At 47.0% G+C, this 20,025-nt stretch overlaps 1 protein-coding gene across 2 annotated transcripts; it reads right to left on the minus strand.

Moving 5' to 3' along the window:
• Nucleotides 1-730: 730 nt before the first annotated feature.
• LOC101171650 (activin receptor type-2B) lies at nucleotides 731-18,634 on the minus strand. Of its 2 annotated transcripts, none has more exons than XM_023965018.2 (11): nucleotides 18,005-18,634; nucleotides 12,398-12,605; nucleotides 9,022-9,137; nucleotides 8,525-8,676; nucleotides 8,289-8,432; nucleotides 8,043-8,186; nucleotides 7,761-7,909; nucleotides 5,697-5,811; nucleotides 5,308-5,446; nucleotides 3,514-3,644; nucleotides 731-3,383 (listed from the first exon to the last, which is right to left on the minus strand). In XM_023965018.2, the coding sequence occupies exons 1-11, from the start codon at nucleotides 18,054-18,056 to the stop codon at nucleotides 3,189-3,191; spliced, it is 1,545 nt and encodes a 514-aa protein (XP_023820786.1). In that variant the 5' UTR covers nucleotides 18,057-18,634; the 3' UTR covers nucleotides 731-3,188. The 2 variants fall into 2 exon arrangements, with proteins under 2 accessions (XP_023820786.1, XP_011471683.2); XM_011473381.4 differs by lacking the exon at nucleotides 18,005-18,634 and adding an exon at nucleotides 16,276-16,450.
• Between the last annotated feature and the right edge of the window lie 1,391 nt (nucleotides 18,635-20,025).

A 20,025-nucleotide genomic window follows, 5' to 3' on the forward strand; every position in this document is an offset into this window, starting at 1 on the left:
CATCATCCATCCACCTACCCATCATCCACCCACCTACCCATCATCCATCCACCTACCCATCCATCCACCCACCTACCCATCATCCACCCACCTACCCATCATCCATCCACCTACCCATCCATCCATCCACCTACCCATCATCTACCCACCTACCCATCATCCACCCACCTACCCATCATCTACCCACCTACCCATCATCCACCCACCTACCCATCCATCCACTCACCTACCCATCATCTACCCACCTACCCATCATCCATCCACCTACCCATCATCCATCCACCTACCCATCATCCACCCACCTACCCATCATTCACCCACCTACCCATCATTTACCCACCTACCCATCATCTACCCACCTACCCATCATCCACCCACCTACCCATCATCCATCCACCTACCCATCATCCACTCACCTACCCATCATCTACCCACCTACCCATCATCCATCCACCTACCCATCATCCACCCACCTACCCATCATCCACCCACCTACCCATCCATCCATCCATCCACCCACAGCACTCAGTACCCTCATGTTTACCGCCATCTAGTGTCCACCTTAAGCACAGCAGCAGACTGCCTCCTGTTTTGGGGCGGAGTCATCACAGATCAGGGAATGGCGTCACACAAACCTAGCTTTGGCACCTCCTACTTTACTGGACACACCTGAGCCAGGTGATCACCCCCCACCCGTCCACCCCATAAGACGATGAAACAGAAAACAGTGTTTACACACTTAATCAGAATTGGTTTTTATTTTCATAAACAAAATGATGAATGTATATTTCTCTACTTTATATTTCCTAAGCATTTATCCGCAGTCACACTGGGTTACAGTCACACGGGTCACGTAAACAGGAAAGGGCACACACTCCCACATGGAAACCAAATGCTGAGCAGAGAAACCGCTTCCACGTGTCAGACGGAGGAAACCTTTACATTTATTGGGTAAATATGTACACAAAAATGCAACGTTCTTGTTGGAGATGAAACCGACTCCATGTTGGTGGTAGGAGGTACTGCATGAGGTAACAGGGTTTTCGGTTCAGAAGAGCTGGGTGTAAGACAGCATTTTGAGGCAACAACCGATCGCAGGACCGTTGTTTCTGTGGCACAATTTGTGAAAGCACCTGGGCCACGCCGGGCGTGCACGTCCGCCCCACTGCGTTTGTCCATGGAGCCTGATCCGGGTGTGATGAGCTGCCCTGTGCTGATCTGCACAGGAGACGGCGACGTCCCGGCTGGGCTCTGAAAGAACTATTGCTGTCTGGTTACTATTGCTGGAGCCCGGGACCGTTGATGGGACCTTGATGGTGCTGCATCGATCAGTGGTTACAAACAAACACAAACAGCGTCCGGCACACATAGGATTATCAAAACTGCACATCAGCAAAGAGCTAGTACTGGTAAATCACCACGGTCAAAGCACAGATGTGTGTTGTCCCACGTGACTAAACTACTACGACACGGATCAGAACGTCACATCAGCAGGTGAATACTCAGCCGATGCGGTTCAGACGGCCCATCCGAGACGCCGCCCGGACCAAACCATGATGAGGACCTCTGGTTTGCTCGTAATATTTCACAGTCTGTCCCCCAGGAGCCCTCCCCACTGTTGGACACATTTCATCAAAAGGCAGAGGGCCACATGTCCAAATAAACACGCAGACGCAGATCTAGGAAACCCTTTCCAGAACTGTAACTTAGGAACAGCAATGCCCTGATTCTGTATTGAAGGAAAAGTATCAACGCAGTTTAGCATCTGAGTGAACACCAACACTTCCAGCAATCTGCCCGTCTTCTCTTAGCTCTGCAGAGCTTCAACAGCCGGAAAACCGGTCCAGCTCTGCTCCACAATGAAAGACAATCTCCACAGTCTGAGGCCCAACCAACAATAAAATATCAAATACTAAAACACAATCAAATATTTAACACAACTTGATATATATTTAGAAAAAGCCTGAGGTACTTGTCAGAACATCTGAGGTCAGTCTGGTGGAGTAAGCAGCTGAAGGCTTACGAGTCCAAAAATAAAAAATAAAAACAGGAAATCAGCCTGATCACGTCACAGAGAAGTTCTTCGATGTTAGTGTTCTACGAACAAAGAACGCAGGAACATCTACGAATCCTTGAGGAACCTGGAATAGTCACAGCAGCAGAACAAACATTCATGTATGGTTCTTGTTATGGTACGACTATGGCATTGCATTGGAGACAAAGGCAACCCGTCCAGCTCTCCGTGCCTGACATGCAGCGACTGAGGTATCCGGGTCCAACCGGGTCCACCCGGGTCCACCCAGCACCGGAGAGCACGCCTCTGCCCCGGTACGGCCCGGTCAGGAATCAGACCAACACACTGTGTTTGGACATCATCCCACTCATTCACACGGGGGGTTAACAACAAAGTATACACACACAAACACACTTAGACTCATACACATGCACACACACGTGTAAACACACACTTAGACTCATACACGTGTGCACAAACTCACACACACGTGTAAACACACACACACAGACTGAGACTTGAGAATGTAACATTGCGACTCCAGTCGGCGTCTCTGGAACAGGAGTAACTAAAGAAAGACGTCCAGGAAAATTGTCCTTAGTAGCTGAATTGTCTCCGTTTAGAGAAGCCTGCTGGATACCTGAGAGGTAGTTCCAAGGACAAGACACTTGTCCCAAATCTTTGAGAAGTCCGAAGCGTCCACTAAAACCTTCCATCAGAAGCTGGGTGCTGGTTCTCCGCCGGAGGAACGCAGCGTTCTACCGAGAGCAGACTTTAAGAAGAGAAGCGTTGACCCCTGAGGAAGATGAATACATTTTGTTAACAGTCTCACACCGGGTCCTCCGAGATTGCAGCACGTCGTCTGAGGGGAGGAGCAAAGGTTCATGTCATTTGGCCGCAGACGATCACGTGACCACGATGGGAAAAGCAACAACAAACACCTGATGAGGTAATAAAAAGTGAGGGATGAGGTGATGACGGAGGTTTGACACGTGGATGTGGTGGGATGTGCCGATGGGATAGCTTATTCCAACTTTGCCTACAGCAGACGGATGTGTTAGGAAGGTCTGACTCCAAATGTTCCTTAACGTGAAGTCCTGGGTAAAATAGCAGCTGCATTTCGGTTTCTGGATTGGAAAACTGACAGTTGGGAGCTGGGGGGGGAGTCACCCGTTCAGGAGCTGGACTCTTTGGGAGGGAGGTCCTCGTTGATGAGAGACGTTACTATGGAGACGGGGTTGTCTGAGGTAGTGCTGCTGGTTGTCCTGGCGATCTGACCGATGCGCTCCTCCACACAGCCGGCTGACAGTCGTGCCTCTGCGTCGTGGTCCCAGCATTCCTCCATGGTCTCGCAGATCTGGCTCAGACCCTGCAGGAACCACACACTCATGCATCAGTCTGCCTGAGCTCCCTTCAAGTCCTTTGTCTACTTCCACCTGAGTTCAGAAATCAAACGGACGTGAAGGTCCTGCAGACAGCCGCCTCCCACAACTACTTACCGGATGTTTGAGCCAGCAATCCTTAATGACGGGACGCATCTTCTTGTGCACAACAACATCCTGCAGATCCTCCAGGGAAGGATGCTGACCTATTTCATCTTCAAACGGCAGCATGTACTCGCCAACTGTACCTGTGGACGGTGGGCAGGTTTATACCTACAGAACCATCCAAAGCAGCTCAAAGGGCTTCATGAAACAAAAAAAAACCAATAACAGCACAAAGACAACAGATACATTTCTAACCGTCAAACCCTACATTCATAAACTCTCTTTAAAGCAAGAATATAGAAGTGTAGAAACAAGACTTTCAGACGTCACGCACTAATCAAACAAGAATCATTTTCATTCTAAAGGCCCGTTCACACCGGGATGAATTTCGTGCGTGATATACGGCGACTTTTAACGCTTCGTGACTAAACAAAGGGCACCAATGTGAGTGTGCACACCGACGCGAAAAAACGCCACGCGTCAAAGCGTCACTTTTTAAAAAACGCCTCGGGTTCGTTTTTTTGGTTTGACGCGCCGCGTCAAAAACTATACGACCAATGAGAACGGCGCTTTTGCACACGTGTCTGGAGCTTCTGAAGTTACAGTAAAACACAACTTGGGGGCGCTCAAACACAAAACTGCCTTGCTGAGCACACATACCAGCGAAGAAGATAGACGCCAAGTAGCGTCTACACTGCCGCGAAGAAATAAGACGAAGAAGATGCACTCACTGACGGACATTCTAAAATATCCCCAAACACGCTCCTGATACATTTTCAGCTCTTGTACCAGTCGATAGAACTCCCCATGTTCTTCTCTTCTCGTAACTATGGGATGTACCCAAAATCGACGTCTTTTCTGGCGTCTTTCATCATCAACAGAACAATAATTTCTTCATCGCTGGAGCTGGAGCTACTGGTGCTTGAAATATTCATGTTTTCTTTGTATTATTCTAACAAGCGCGTAAATACTCGCTCTCTTCTTCTGAGTGAAAAGCGACTTTAAGAAGCGTAAAGTTGCGCAGCGCCACCTTGTGTACAGGAGTATGTCTGTTTTACATTAAGCGTCAGGGAATGAAACTGCATGTTCGCTCGGCTCATCGTCAGCAAAAATCGCCTAGGGGGTGAACACAAAAAACGTGGCGAAAAACGCTGGCGAATATTCGTCCTGGTGTGTACGTCCCTTAAACCTGAAGATTGTTTGAAGATTATTTAACATCATCGGGAAGAATGTTCCAGATTTTAGATCCATGGAACTGGAACGGATCCTGGTTTGGTTCTGACTCTGGCACCAGCAGAAGGCTCATGAGGGTCCAGCGGGTCACTGATGAACCACTTCAACACAAGCAGCGCAGAGTTCTAGAGTCTGATCTCTGAGGACCGGAGGACAGGGCCCATCCGGTTGGATTTGGTGGTTTTAGTCTAGGTCCAAGCAGCAGGGTTCTGGATGAGAAGCAGCTGCTTCCAGAACCATAACTAAGTCCAGAGAGCAGACGGTTACTAGCCTGATAACCTCTATACTCCAGTTGTTTGTTGGTCGTTTCACCAGCATCTGTAAACCTCATGTCTCCTCTCAGAGTCTTGTAGGTGTCATTGAGCTGCTGATAACTTTGGATTCAGATGTGTAACCTCTAGTCAACCCTTTTCCTGTTCATGTGACTGTTACCGTCATTCTGTGTCCAGAATTTTACAGCTGGATTTCCAGCTTTAGAGAAAGACACTGAAAGGAGTTTAACACATTTTCTTTATCGGGACTGTTTCTTTTGACTCATTATTCACTGAAACGAAGGTAAGCACTGAGGCTTACCGTCCCTCTCCGTGCAGCGGGACACCAGCTCCCACAGCACCAGGCCCATGGCATACATGTCGATCCTCAGGAAGGAGTCTCGCTGAAAGTTAATGGCTCCCTCCAGCACCTCTGGAGCCATGTAGCGCCTGGTACCAACCTGCAAACAGTTGGGTTCCCATAAAAACGCTAACCAGAGAACACGCCTTCAAAGCCATATAGACGTATACGTTTTCAAACAGGAGCCCAGAGCCAGAGAGCTTAGTCCAGCCTGAAAGGTCAGTTCAGCTTTTGTCTGCAATCTCAGCTTGGCCTAAATGTAGTCTCTGAATGTCAGCAAAAGGCCTGAATGTGGACTTCCAACATGACTTTAATGCATCACAAATTTTTTGATCAAGGGAAACGTCTACCTGTCCGTGTGTGTCTCCAGGAGGTTTTCCAGGTTCAAAGCACACTGCCAGTCCAAAGTCTCCGATGACAGCACTCAGATCATCTCGTAGCATCACGTTCTTGCTCTTGAAATCCCTGAGGAGTTCATTCAAAACGTCAGATCTTCTCATAGAGGGATTTAGTCACAGCAGAGGACCTTCAGGCTGAGCCCAACAAGAGCAAGTCTGGAACAAAGGAATCGTTAGAGGCCCTCTGGGGCATCATGGAAAAGCAAACCTGGATTGCCATAACAACCGTGACAGAGCAAGCCAGGACTGTCACGAGACACCCGGGGTGCCGTGAGAAAGAGCACATGTTAGTGAGCAGCTAGTCAGAACAGCGCCATACAGACAGGAGCCATCATCTTTGCAGTGTGGGGGACTTGGGTTGGGTTGGATCTCAAATCATCAAAGTCATTTGGTAGTAAGTAGGACTTCTGGGTATGGAGTGAAAGCAGTAACACGCGTGCTCAACCTGCTCCACATAGCAATTTCTAACTTGGACCTTATTACCTAAACACCTTCCTGATCCCACATCTAGTGACTGTGAACTAGTTTTCCTGACAAATCTGTGTTAGAATGTCGAAGCTGAAGACTAGACTGACTGACAGCGAAGGGCCCAACACTGGCTTAGCCTCTGCTAGCGCTAACTCCGCCTTGGAAGACATCACGTCTCTGCCGGAGCGACTAAAAGAGGGCCTCTCCACTGAGTTTAAGTCCTCCTTTGAAACTTTTGAAGCTTCTATTGTTGTCCACGGTCACCGTATCATGTCATTGGAGGACAACGCTGGAGCAGTTGAACAACGTCTTACAGACGTGGAGAAGCTGTGACAATGATTTCCTCCCATCAAAGATGGTGGATCTGGAGGGGCGCAGCGGGCGCTCCAACATTCGCCTCATCTGCATTCCTGCAAACATCTCACAGCTCCTCAGGGAAGCGTTTGGTCCGGACATTCTTCCCACACCTCCATTGACGAGCTCATCAAGCACCTGTGGCCAAGCCGCCGCGGGGAGCCAAACCGCATCCTGTGATTCTCTGTTTACAGCGTTTTTAAGTGAAGGATTTAATTATCCGTGAGGCCCGTAAGAGGAAAAATGTATCCTACAAGGACCACGCAATCCGCGATGACTACAGCCCGGACGTGTTAACGAGTACCGCGCTGCCATGGCTGAGCTGTATATAGGATACCGGCCATCCTCCAGCCAAACTACGCATCACCACGTCGCGCTGTGGCGCCGAGGAGAAACACATGTCTTCACGTGAGATTCTCTGGGAGCAGGGCAGTTTCCAGTTATTGACGATTTGTTTTTGCCCGCCCATGTGTCGAAGTGTCCTTGGGGCAAGACACTGAACCCCACCTTGCCTCTGGTGGAAGATTGGTGGCAGTGTTCGGTAGCGGAGCCGCCACCAGTGTGTGAATGTGCTTGTGACTGTAAAGCGCTTTGGGCCTTTGAGGAAGGTAGAAAGCACTTAACAAGTGTACACTATTTACCATTAAGTTTTTAAACCAACATTGTTAAGTATTTTCTGAGCACTGGCAGCTACGTGCTAACATAGCTTACCGGCGACTTTCATTCATGACGTCATCAAGTGGTAGTAATGTCTGGATTTGAAGACACCATATCTCTCTGCTTGGGGGGATAAATGTAGGGGCAGAGAATAAATTCAGATTTCGTCTTTACCTTCAAGCGCCTCTTGTGCCCTTCTGTCTTCACTTCATCAAGCATCATCTGCAGATCTTTGGACTCTGCGATGCTACGTCAGTGTACCAAACGTTTCTCTACTGACCATTGACATTGATGTCAATCTCTTTTTAATGCAAGGCTTTTATCAGAGATAACTTAGACATTATGGAGGAGGGTGAGGCAGAGAACTCCACACGCCGTTTGTCCGGTTGTCATGTCGACCCAAATGACGACATGACAAACAGAAGAAGCCAAAGATTAAAAAATCCTCTTTTGGAGAAGTACGATGGCCCGACAGCAACTCAAACGCCAAGATCTCTCCAACTCTAAGGGTTAGCCTTAAAGCTCTGGCTTTTTTACCTGTGTGCTATGGTGGGTTTGGGACCCTCCCCTTTGAAGCTGGAAATGTCTTCGTGGAGGTAGGCCAAGCCACGGGACATGGTCTCTGCTATGTGGCACAGCTCGGCCCAGGTCACAGTGTTACCCTTCAGGTGATCGGTCAGTGAGCCCTGCAGACGCACGAGGGAGAATGAGGATTGACATGGATTCTGCTCTCTGGCTCCAAATCCATCCGAGCAGCGCCGCGGTTGGTAAAGGGGATCACCTTTGGGTGGCAGTGGTGTAAAGAAGCAAGTGCCTTACCCTCTCGTGAAACTCCGTGATGAGCCAAAGTTCTGTCTCCAGGCTGGCTCCATGTTTTTCTGCTGCGATGTAGTGTAAAATGTTTTCATGCCTCATTCCTGGAGTCAAATAAATGTCCCGCTCGTTTTGCCACGACTGCTTATCCTGTAATCACAGCAGAGACCCGGGTCAGTAAGATCTCAGAGCAAAATCTTTAGAAGCAGTTCTTAGACAGCAGCTTTTCAGGCGTAAAACAGCAGCCAATACCTGAACGGGGAAAATCTTGACAGCAACAAATTCATTCTTTAGGTGGGCTTTCCAAACACAACCAAAGCGCCCCCTGGCTTTGATTTCCAGCAGCTTCAGGGGCTTCAGACCAGCCAAAGGGGACGAGGGAACAGGTCCAGGATCCTGCGTATGCAGGAAAAAAAGAATAACACTTTTAGGATTCTACCTGCATTCTAGACTGCTTCCATGCCCTCAGAGGAAAAACTGAAAGTCACCTCGCTTAGGTCCACATGGCCGTAGGGGGGCTTGCGGTGTCGGTACATCCATAAGGCCAGAACCAGGCCCAGCGAGAGCACGCACAACGGCAGCAGAGAGTACACCAGCACACTGAGCACCGACGGCACACGGGGAGGGGGCCGAATCTTCACTGTTACAGAAGAATGTTCACATTTAGGACTTCCACCTTCAAAATTGGAGCTCAAGTGGAGGAAGCACATCTACAGGTGAAGACATTCCATCAGGTCCTGTAGCCTTAATCCTCCACAGACAAGATGAAGACTGTAACAGGCACGAAAACACCTGAAGAGAGTCTGTCGCCAGCCCTGCTAGGCGGTGCACACAAAGAGGCCGAGGGTCCCATAAACCCCCAAACTTAGTTACAGATTCAGCAAAGACGGCAGAAAGCTGCCAACAAAAGGAATCATCAAACACGTCCAAGATGAACCCTAACCTAGCCATCATCCTGGAGGGTGGGGGCAGGTTTGCTGCTCACCTCGATTCCCGTTGCCCACCATGTCAGGGAGGTGGGTGAATCTCTCGTTGCAGTAGTTTCCCTCGCAGCAGCAGAAAAACACCTGAGGGTTTTCCTCCATGGACACACACTCCTGCCTGAAATGACACACGCTTACAAGTTTCACTCCACATTTTGAATTTGTGATGTCTAAAATAAAAACTGACGCCTGAAGCTTCTGAAGACAGAGATCTACATTTAGACCCTGAACGCTGAGACGGGATGGTTCCACAATCAAACTGTGGATTTACACACAGAAATCTGTCAGAACTCCTGCTAGTTCCTCCGTGGAGCTTCAGCTGAAGCAGGTGAAGCAGCAGAACGCGGGAGGATTTGGACCAGGATCCACAAAGAACCGGAGGATAAACCTGCTGGACTCACAGCAGCAACGGAACGTCGGCTGTTTTGGTTCTGATTTCATGTCAAAATGGATCAACTGGAGGCAGAATCTGGAGAAAAGAGCTTTTTCTGTCCGTCTGCTCCCCTTCAGCAGCTTTGAATCTTTGGTTCAGACTGCAGGTGATGGACTGATGGGACGTTTTTCAGCAGGAAAACACAAACCACTCATTTGGGAATGAAAATCAAACATTTCATCGACGGCGAAAAAACGGCGAAACCAGAGAGCAACGATGGATTAGAAATCAAAACAGGAGTTCCTTAGAAAAAACTGTTTGTTGTGGTGATGATGTGACTTCCTCTCAGTTTGCATTTAACATAATATCAGTTTTAAACAACACCTACAGTTTTTCTTTTTAAAATAATGGAATCATTTGGTCAGTAGATTTTTTTTTATCTACCATCTTGTCTGGTGAGTCAAAAGTGAGATTTTGGTTTCTGGTTGTGATTTCAAACTTGGAGCATCAAACCAAACGCAGCCAAATCCGTTTCAAGGCTGTTTCTACCAAAAATGATCTGCCGCGTCGTTCTCGTGTTTCTCCTTATCGTTCAAGCTAGCAGTAGCTCCCCAAACCTCTGCTTCTTTGTTCTGCACACATTTATGCAGCTTGTGTTTAGTTGAACTTTCTGTTAGAGACTATTTCCAAAGGAGATGATCAATTAAAATCAAAATTGGAATGACATTTTATGTTATGGCCATATCGCCCAGCTGTACTATTCTGTAAATGTGGGTCCAGATTTGTAGCAGAAGTCCCAAAGAGTAACAACAACAACGTATAAAACATCCCAACCCTCATTTAACAGGAAAGATCTAACTGATTGTCATGCATGACTGCGGTCAAAAAGGTCATGTATGACATCTCTAAGCCACTAACATACATCTGTCATTTAAACACCTCTTTACAAACTATAGAGCGGTTTCTTTTCTTCCACAATTTTCACAGATGTAAGAAAAAATAGGACGTAAATTTCCTAACTAAGACATAACCGTCAAAACGGTATAGAGGAAACCAAATCAACCTCATTGGCCATCATTCATGTTGTGGAGGAAATCACAAATATTCTGGAAAAAAAGAAACATGCAGCTGGAATTTTCATTGTCCTAAACGAAGCACTCGACCCTCAAACACAGCATTCGACTTAAACTGGAAGAGTATTGGATCAGAGGAGTAGCTGTGAGTTGGGTCAACAGCTTTTTAACGGGAGGAAACAATTAGTCAAGGTCGAAGTTAAACCAGATCCTAAGGAGATTATTTGTGGTGTCCCCCAAGGATCAGTTGTGGGCCCGCTGCTGTTCAATATTTACATAAATGATGTATTCAATGTTTCAAACCGTTAAAACTCAGCTGATGATACAAATATGTTCTCTTCTACAGAGAATTATATAAGGAATCTATCAATGTGGTGAATGCAGAGCCAACTAAAATAAAAACATGAATGGATTAAAACACTATCTTCAAACGTAAGCAAAATAAAAGTCCTGTTTATTGGTAATTCTAAAGTCCATGCAGAGATGTTGGGCGCTGCTAACTGGAGAGGATTTCAACACCCTCTGCTGCTGCTGAAATCAAGGTTATAATAGTTTCAAATTTTTTATTAGTTTTAGTTTTTATTTCGTTTTTAATTGTTGTTTTTAAATTTATTTAGTTTTAATTAGTTTTTAGAGGCAGCTTTACTAGTTTTTATTAGTTTTTATTTTTTGAAATTGCTTCATTTTAGTTTAGTTTTTATTAGTTTTAGTTTTTTCTTTTCTTTTTTTTGTAAATTAGGATATTTGTCAGGTGCATGATTCAAAATCACCAGAATAAGTATTGTATAATAAAAACTCAATCAAAGATCCATTTTGAAACACTTATTATTCAGAGGACACAAGGACAACCATCCTTAAATTAAAATACAACAGCCGATAACAGCATTACGTTATCTGCTCTGGCTTCTTTTTCGGGGGAGGGCGGGCGACAGGCTAGCTTGTCTAGGTACTGTTGATTTGCGTTTTTGTGTGCGCTTTTTAAATGTACTTTTAGATTCGTAGGGTTTTTCCCTTTGAGGAGCGTTCCACAAATGTTGTCTCCTGCTTCGACTACAAGGCACTTACTTTAGTTTTCGATGCTGTTATATTCAAAAAAGTCCCAAATAGGACTCTCCCGCTTCCTCCCAACTTTTAATGCAGCCATCACGCTCATGTAAATGTCTATGACCACGCTAGCCGGCAGTGTCTGACAGACATCATGTGACGTCACAGACAACGTGATGCCGTAGGGGTCAGATACACAGTAAAACTAGCAGCGTGAAGTAAATAGATTTTATTTCAACCCAAAAGACTTATGTTTTAACAAAGACGAAAACCAAGGATTTTTTGGGGTTAATATTATTTAGTTTCAGTTCGTTTTATTCACACAACAAACAGTTTTAGTTAGTTTTCGTTTTTTTTAAAAACTCTCGTTTTTATTTTTATTTCAGTTAACGAAAATGTTTTTTCAGTTCTAGCTTTAGTTTTTTCGTTCGTTTTCGTTAACTATAATAACCTTGGCTGAAATTCACCTGGAGGCCTCAGATAAATACTAGCTGGTTATATCATTTCTATAACTCCACCATTTTAATCAAGAAAACTGTTTGACACATCCGTAGATCTAAAGGACTCTCCTGATGAAACCTCTGAAAGGACAGTCAGATCAGAAATGTGCATTTTTGTTCCAACGTCCTACACATAGATCAAAACGGCCTCCAGACAAAAGCAGGTAAACCTCCTGAAATCGACCGTATCAGCGGCAGCTTTGGTCTGAAAATGTTCAGATGAGTGAACTCATGCTGTCTGCAGAAGTAAATGAAGACATCCTCACTGATGTGAAGGGTTTTTCTTTTGGTTTGACCATACCATGGAATCAAACCCGTGATCTCCACGTATAAGGTCAGACTACGACCACTGCACCCCGCTGGTAAGCCCATAAGGCCGTAGACCAACCTGTCATAGCAGTTGAAGTCGTCCAGCCAGCAGCCCTTCTTCACCAGCTTGATGGTCCCTGAGGAGTTCAGCCAGGAGGCGTAGCAGTGCAGCCGCTTGTCCTTCTCGCCTTCGCATCGCTCAAAGCCGCTCTGGTTGGTCCTCTCCGTACGCCAGTTGTCATTGTAGTACACGCACTCCCGCGTTTCCACTTCCCCCAGACTGGACCCTGATAAGGACACAAAGTCTCAGATGATGACGAGATTTCAATCTGCTCTTCGCCACAGGACCCCAGCGTCCGCCGCCGGCTCTGGGCTTCCTGCAGACTAACCTTCCTGATGCACTTTCCTGTTTTTGTATACCAGCCCCTTATAAAACAGGAAAATGATTCTTTGTCAAATAAAAAAAATACAACGAAACGAAAACACAACGTAATGTTCTTTTTAACTTGACTCCTGGAAATCCCCACTCAAAGTAAAACCCCAAAAATATGGCGCCCAACATGAGGCTGACTATTAACGGATGTTTGTAGTTCATCCTGTTTTCATTTGATGATACAGAAAAAAACTGGGAGAATGCTGCATTCAAAGTCCCCGGGGAATTCCTCAACCAGCACACCAAGTCGGGTTTATGAAGTTCCCTTTTGGCAACAAATCCCCAGAAAACTACAGAGGGATTTCTGTGCCATTATTCCAGGCGCAACACTGACTGTTTGGAGCGTCAACCAAACACTTATTTAGCACTTTAAAACAGAAAAATACGTGCAGTTAAAACAATTTTCACTGAAGAAAATTCTCTCTCCGCTGCACTCGAAATGGAGCAGGGCAGCGCATCCCAAAAGTGCCTCAAAAGCAGCCAATCACAGACAGGGACATGACGGTTGATGCTGATTGGTCAGAAATTATTCTAAGCCTTCACAAACCTGATCCAGTTACAAGCTGATTTGTTTTGATTGTATTTTGGGGTTTCAAGTCGAAAGAATTTTAAATCAACACAAAATGTTTAAGTTTTATGCTTAAAAAAGTGAGTTTTGCGCTTGGAAAAATGACCCAAAAATCCCTCCATAGAAAAAAACGCTGGGATGATGTCAGAGTCAAGAATCTCTTCTGGCTCCATGTGACCAAATGGTCCAGTACCAGGTGGTTCCTTCAGCTGGGACCGTACCATGTGACTAAATGGTCCAGTACCAGTTGGTTCCTTCAGCTGGGACCGTACCATGTGACCAAATGGTCCAGTACCAGTTGGTTCCTTCAGCTGGGACCGTTCTATGTGACCAAATGGTCCAGTACCAGTTGGTTCCTTCAGCTGGGACCGTACCATGTGACCAAATGGTCCAGTGCCGGTTGGTTCCATCAGCTGGGACCGTACCATGTGACCAAATGGTCCAGTGCCGGTTGGTTCCTTCAACTGGGACCGTACCATGTGACCAAATGGTCCAGTGCCGGTTGGTCACATGGGACCGTAAACTGTGACCAAATGGTCCAGTGCCGGTTGGTTCCTTCAGCTGGGACCTCACTATTTGACCAAATGGTCCAGTGCCGGTTGGTTCCTTCAGCTGGGACCGTACCATGTGACCAAATGGTCCAGTTTCGGTTGGTTCCTTCAGCTGGGACCGTTCTATGTGACCAAATGGTCCAGTGCCGGTTGGTTCCTTCAGCTGGGACCGTACCATGTGACCAAATGGTCCAGTGCCGGTTGGTTCCTTCAGCTGGGACCTCACTATTTGACCAAATGGTCCAGTACCAGTTGGTTCCTTCAGCTGGGACCGTACCATGTGACCAAATGGTCCAGTGCCGGTTGGTTCCTTCAGCTGGGACCGTACCATGTGACCAAATGGTCCAGTGCCGGTTGGTTCCTTCAGCTGGGACCGTACCATGTGACCAAATGGTCCAGTGCCGGTTGGTTCCTTCAACTGGGACCGTACCATGTGACCAAATGGTCCAGTACCAGTTGGTTCCTTCAGCTGGGACCGTACCATGTGACTAAATGGTCCAGTGCCGGTTGGTTCCTTCAGCTGGGACCGTACCATGTGACCAAATGGTCCAGTACCAGTTGGTTCCTTCAGCTGGGACCGTACCATGTGACTAAATGGTCCAGTGCCGGTTGGTTTTCTTCAGTTGGGACCGTACCATGTGACCAAATGGTCCAGTACCAGTTGGTTCCTTCAGCTGGGACCGTACCATGTGACTAAATGGTCCAGTGCCGGTTGGTTCCTTCAGCTGGGACCGTACCATGTGACCAAATGGTCCAGTGCCGGTTGGTTCCTTCAGCTGGGACCGTACCATGTCACCAAATGGTCCAGTACCGGTTGGTTCCTTCAGCTGGGACCGTACCATGTGACCAAATGGTCCAGTGCCGGTTGGTTCCTTCAGCTGGGACCGTACCATGTGACCAAATGGTCCAGTGCCGGTTGGTTCCTTCAGCTGGGACCTCACTATTTGACCAAATGGTCCAGTACCAGTTGGTTCCTTCAGCTGGGACCGTACCATGTGACCAAATGGTCCAGTGCCGGTTGGTTCCTTCAGCTGGGACCGTACCATGTGACCAAATGGTCCAGTGCCGGTTGGTTCCTTCAGCTGGGACCGTACCATGTGACCAAATGGTCCAGTGCCGGTTGGTTCCTTCAGCTGGGACCGTACCATGTGACTAAAGGGTACTAAATGGATCTGACCCTTGATGCTGTCTCTTGCCCTGGGATGTTGCTAACCTCCACCCCCAGGTGTTTGTCCACCAGTTTTTTTCACAGACGGACCTGCCGGTTTGAATATTTGATACCTAAAGATGAACTCTTTTAAAAATGAACAAAGACTTTCACAGAGAAAATGAAGTTTGTTGTGAAAGACCTACAGCTTCTGGATCTGAGGTTCTGTCAAGTCAGAAACTTTTAGAGAAACAACAAAAGGTTTTAAATGAACAAACTATGAGGTTGATCCTTACAAATATTAGGAACGTAGAAAAGGGCATTTTCTAAAGCATCTGTGACAAAAATAAATAACTGCAGAAGAGTTGGATGTTTGACCTTTCATCACCACCAGGGTTACACTACTAAGTATACAGGTAACTTCTGTTCCTGACCAAATACTTCATTTCTGCACTAATATACAGACAAATTATTGAAAAAATACATACAATGTGATTCATGAATGTGTTTTTTAGATTCTGTCACATTGTTGAAGTGTTCATATAATGTAATTACAGACCAACCGTTTAGGAGGAGAAACCTGCAGAATCTGATCAGTACTTTGTGTTCTAGAGAATTCTAGAGCTGTGATCTGCCGGCTGAGCTAAAGAACATGGAACCAGCAACATCATCGTATGAGCCAATGCCTGGAAAATAAAACGAAATGTTCCCTTTGCAAAGCCTTTAAAAGAGGACAAAAATGGTCCTGTCAACAGACAGGAATGGTCCTAACGAACGGCCATCGTGGACATGGCCCACAGGGAGGCGTGAATGACGGCTCCACGCCTGATCTTTGTTCAGACAAAAATAGTGTCTGTCTCTTTAAATCTGTGCTTATGGAGTTCTGCCCATCCCCCGCCGTCACACAAGATCACACATTCAACAGCAAACGCACACAATGGCCTTCACTCCCACAAAGACGTGTGGCGTGAAGCGAACCGATTGAAACCGCAAAAAATCCTCCACACTGCGACTGTGACATCTGCTCCCACGGCGACCCCAAGGACTTTTACCACTAGACCGGTCTCTGGACCTGAAATCTGTCCAAACATTTGGGGGCATATCAGGTCATTCTTCATTTACAAGATCTTTATTTATCAGCTGGATCTCTTTAGTCACTCAAATGGGTGGGGGTGGGGGGATATTTAAATGACAACAAATCCTAAAACTAGAAAATGCAATGACAGCATTCCACAGAATAAAACGTGATACCACCTACCAAACATGGAGATGGAAGTGTCATGGTTTGGGGCCCGTTCAGCTCACTATTCTAGAGTCCATCATGAAGTCTGCTGTGGTTTATCTAAGGGTCCTTCAGAAAAATCAGGCAAAATGTTGAAGCTGGAGCAGAACTGGACCAACTGCAGACATAATCAACCAAGGAATGGAGAGTTCTGGAAAACCCAAAGCAAAGTCCAATGTGACGACCTGAAACATCCAGGAAAAAGTCTCCAAGATGAAAGTACTCCACATTTAGGAGATTCAACTTTCTAACCAACTTCAGAGAAACATCTGATAGGAGATGTCTCACTGCAGGAATTTAAGGAGGTGAGGGTGTTCATGGGTAGGGGTGTTCATGGGTAGGGGTGTTTCTCGGTAGGGGTGTTTCTCGGTAGGGGTGTTTCTCGGTAGGGGTGTTTCTCGGTAGGGGTGTTCCTCGGTAGAAGTGTTTCTCGGTAGGGGTGTTTCTCGGTAGGGGTGTTCCTCGGTAGGGGTGTTCCTCGGTAGGGGTGTTTCTCGGTAGGGGTGGGCAGTTTTCTACACTTACATTCTCAGAAGTTCTTTAACTTATTTCTCTAGATTTTAATGTTGAATTATTACAAATGTCTTTATATAGATAACATTAAAAGTAAATACACACATCCAAGCATTTACAATAAACACAGGCTTCAGTGTGTACTAAATGTTTCACTGCAGACACTGAGAACTTCACACGTGATGTCACTGGGGGGGGTTCGCTGATTAGAGCAGAGTCTGGCTAACTCCACAACATTAAGCTTAAACTAAGATGCTACTGACTATAGAGCAGAAGGTCTGCTGCTGAGCTGCTGTACATGTTAGGGGTGGAGCCATGAATCCATCGACTAATCAATGATCCAACCATCCATCCATCTGTCAATCATCCATCCATCCGTCTGCAGACATCCCTTTGGATTCTTTGGATGTGGAAAAACAACAGTGGTGAACTTTAGGAAACTAACATGTGAATGGATTTGACATTCATTCTAGTTTACTTGTTGGTTTGGACACAGATTTCATTTAACTTGATGATCTGGAAGAAATCCAAGAATCTGGAAAACTGTTCAGTAGCAGGAATTTCTGTCTGGATGAAGATGATCTGGATCCACTTTAGGACAGAGGATCTGGATCCACTTTAGGTCAGAGGATCTGGATCCACTTTAGGACAGAGGATCTGGATCCACTTTAGGACAGAGGATCTGGATCCACTTTAGGTCAGAGGATCTGGATCCACTTTAGAACAGAGGATCGGATCCACTTTAGGTCAGAGGATCTGGATCCACTTTAGGACAGAGGATCTGGATCCACTTTAGGACAGAGGATCTGGATCCACTTTAGGACAGAGGATCTGATCCAGTCGGATCATGATCGACCTCAGATGATCTGAACCGAACCGCTGTTTCCTGTTTAACGCGTGTTAAGCTGTGGTGGTTTTTCTCTCCGTGGATCTTTCAGCTACAATCACGGAGGTGACGTCACGACCGTATTTATAGCAATGACGCGACCCCCCCCCCCCCCCCCCCCCCCCCCACACACACACACACATGTCCGTGGGGACTTCGGGAGCAAAGCTGGGGGGTCACCGAGTCAAAGCCCCGGACATCAATGTAGGGAGAGTAAAAGGGGGCAGCGGGGGGGCTTTTACCGACCCCCCAGTTCAACCACAACAAACACGAACCGCGGGCTGGACACGCGCACGCGCCGCTCACCTGCGCACAGAGTCCCCAGCAGCAGCGAACAGGTCAGCCACGAAGAAGACATGTTCCGTTCGACGCCCCCCCCCCTCCGTCCGCGGGCATTAAACCAGGTCCGGACCGAACATCAGTCCGGGATCCAGACGGGCCTCCGGTCCCTCCAGCAGCCTAGCCCCCACCGCAGCGCGTCCGCGGCAGCGCGGCGATGCTGGGCATGGATCGCCCAGGACCGCCAAGGGTTCCGGGGGGGTTCCGGATGGAGACTGGGGCAGAAGCAGACACGAGCCGGGGCAGAACCGAGCGCTGGGTCCGCGGTTCACCGGGATGGAAGCGGCGGGGGGGTCACTGATCTGCGTCCAAAATGGCTCCGAAATGGGGAAGGGGCTGCAGACCCGGATGTGTAAACAGGGGGGTGGGGGGTGACCTCACCGCGGATACGCGCACGCCGGGACGCGCGCCTCTGAGTCCGTTTCAAGCATCGGGGTGTAGCTGACCCCCCCACCCCCCCAAGAAAAGCAGACATGTAGGCGGAGTCGTTATTTCCGTTTGGCGCCGGTAAAAAAAGACCGTTTTTGTGCCGCTGCCGTTTCTGAGACATTAAATTACATTAAAGGTCATTCACAGGTCACCCCCCCCCCCCGGTCTACCTGCTACTTTTACCGTTAAAATGAGCGTTTACGGTTGCTAAGATATCAAACGTTTTATTTTCCGACGATGACGTCATCATCCCCCGGTTGATCACTACTCGTTGATCATGGGTTGCCTGGAGTCGATGGTTGTTCACTTTTCTACGACTAGGCGGCAGCTCACCGACAGTATATGATTTACAGAAACTCCACATAGAAAAGTAGCTCCTGAAGAACATGTATGACGTGGGGCCTCATTTCTAAAGGTTGTGTACGCACAAAAGAAGGCGTACGCCACTCTCTACGCAATAGTTGAGATTTTTAAAAAGCAAACTTGACGGGAAAATGTGCGGTCCTCCACGCTCTGACCCAGGCGTACGCACAAAAACGGGTGAAATGAGAAACGGCGACACCGTCGGCAGATAGAAAAAAACACGTGAAAGTGAAAATGACAATACTGCCTCTCAGAAATAACATGAAGACTTCACAAAGCAAGTCTGACAATTAACAGCTACACCAACACCCGTTTGATCGATCAGCAGTGAAACAAACAAAAAAATCAAACGAAAATTACAACAGAAATTCAAATGAACACTTATTTGCAGAAAGAAAAGTGAAATATGTTCTGCAATATTGGCATGTTGTGCAATTCATCCTCATAAATAATGTAGTTAACAGAACGAAATAATGTACAAAACTGATATTCTCGTCAGTGTGTCCGTCTGGAGGAGCAGATATAGATAGATAGATAGATAGATAGATAGATAGATAGATAGATAGATAGATAGATAGATAGATAGATAGACAGACAGATGGATAGATAGAGATGCATTAATTGTCCACTTGGGAAAGTTGTTTTCATAGTAAAACATTTCTTCATAAGCTACAGAATTATGGTATTCATGCATATGCCTTTAGTTTGTTTTATTTTTGATAAAACAATGTATGGCGTATGTCTCAACCATTCAGAAAGCAACAAGAAATTACATTTGCTGATCAATTTCCCATTTCCACGTGGATTATTCCCGACATCTGTAGCTTGTCAGATGTAATTAAATGGATGGAAATAAAATGCCCCATCACAATGCGTAATGACGCACAATGGCTGATCTGGCGCTCTTAGAAGATGTGGCAAATGGAAGAATTCGGAGTGAACGCATCTTTAGACTGCAAGAAGACTTGCTGGCAAACGAGGACGAGTGGCTTATGAGCCGGTTCCGACTTCCTCCAGCCGTCCTGTTGGACCTCTGCGGGCTTTTGGGGGGGTGTCACCCCGTGCATCTGGCGCGTCGTGTCCCCCTGCGCCTCAGTCACCACTCCACTTAAGGGATTCCCCAGTTATTGCCGCCAGTCTCTCATCAAGAGGGGTCAGCTCCGGTGCTGGTCAAAGCCACGCCCACCATGAAGGTG

Source organism: Oryzias latipes, chromosome 17 (genome assembly GCF_053564925.1).
Source record: "Oryzias latipes strain Hd-rR chromosome 17, Olatipes_Hd-rR_3.1".
In the NCBI taxonomy this organism is placed as follows: Eukaryota; Metazoa; Chordata; class Actinopteri; order Beloniformes; family Adrianichthyidae; genus Oryzias; species Oryzias latipes.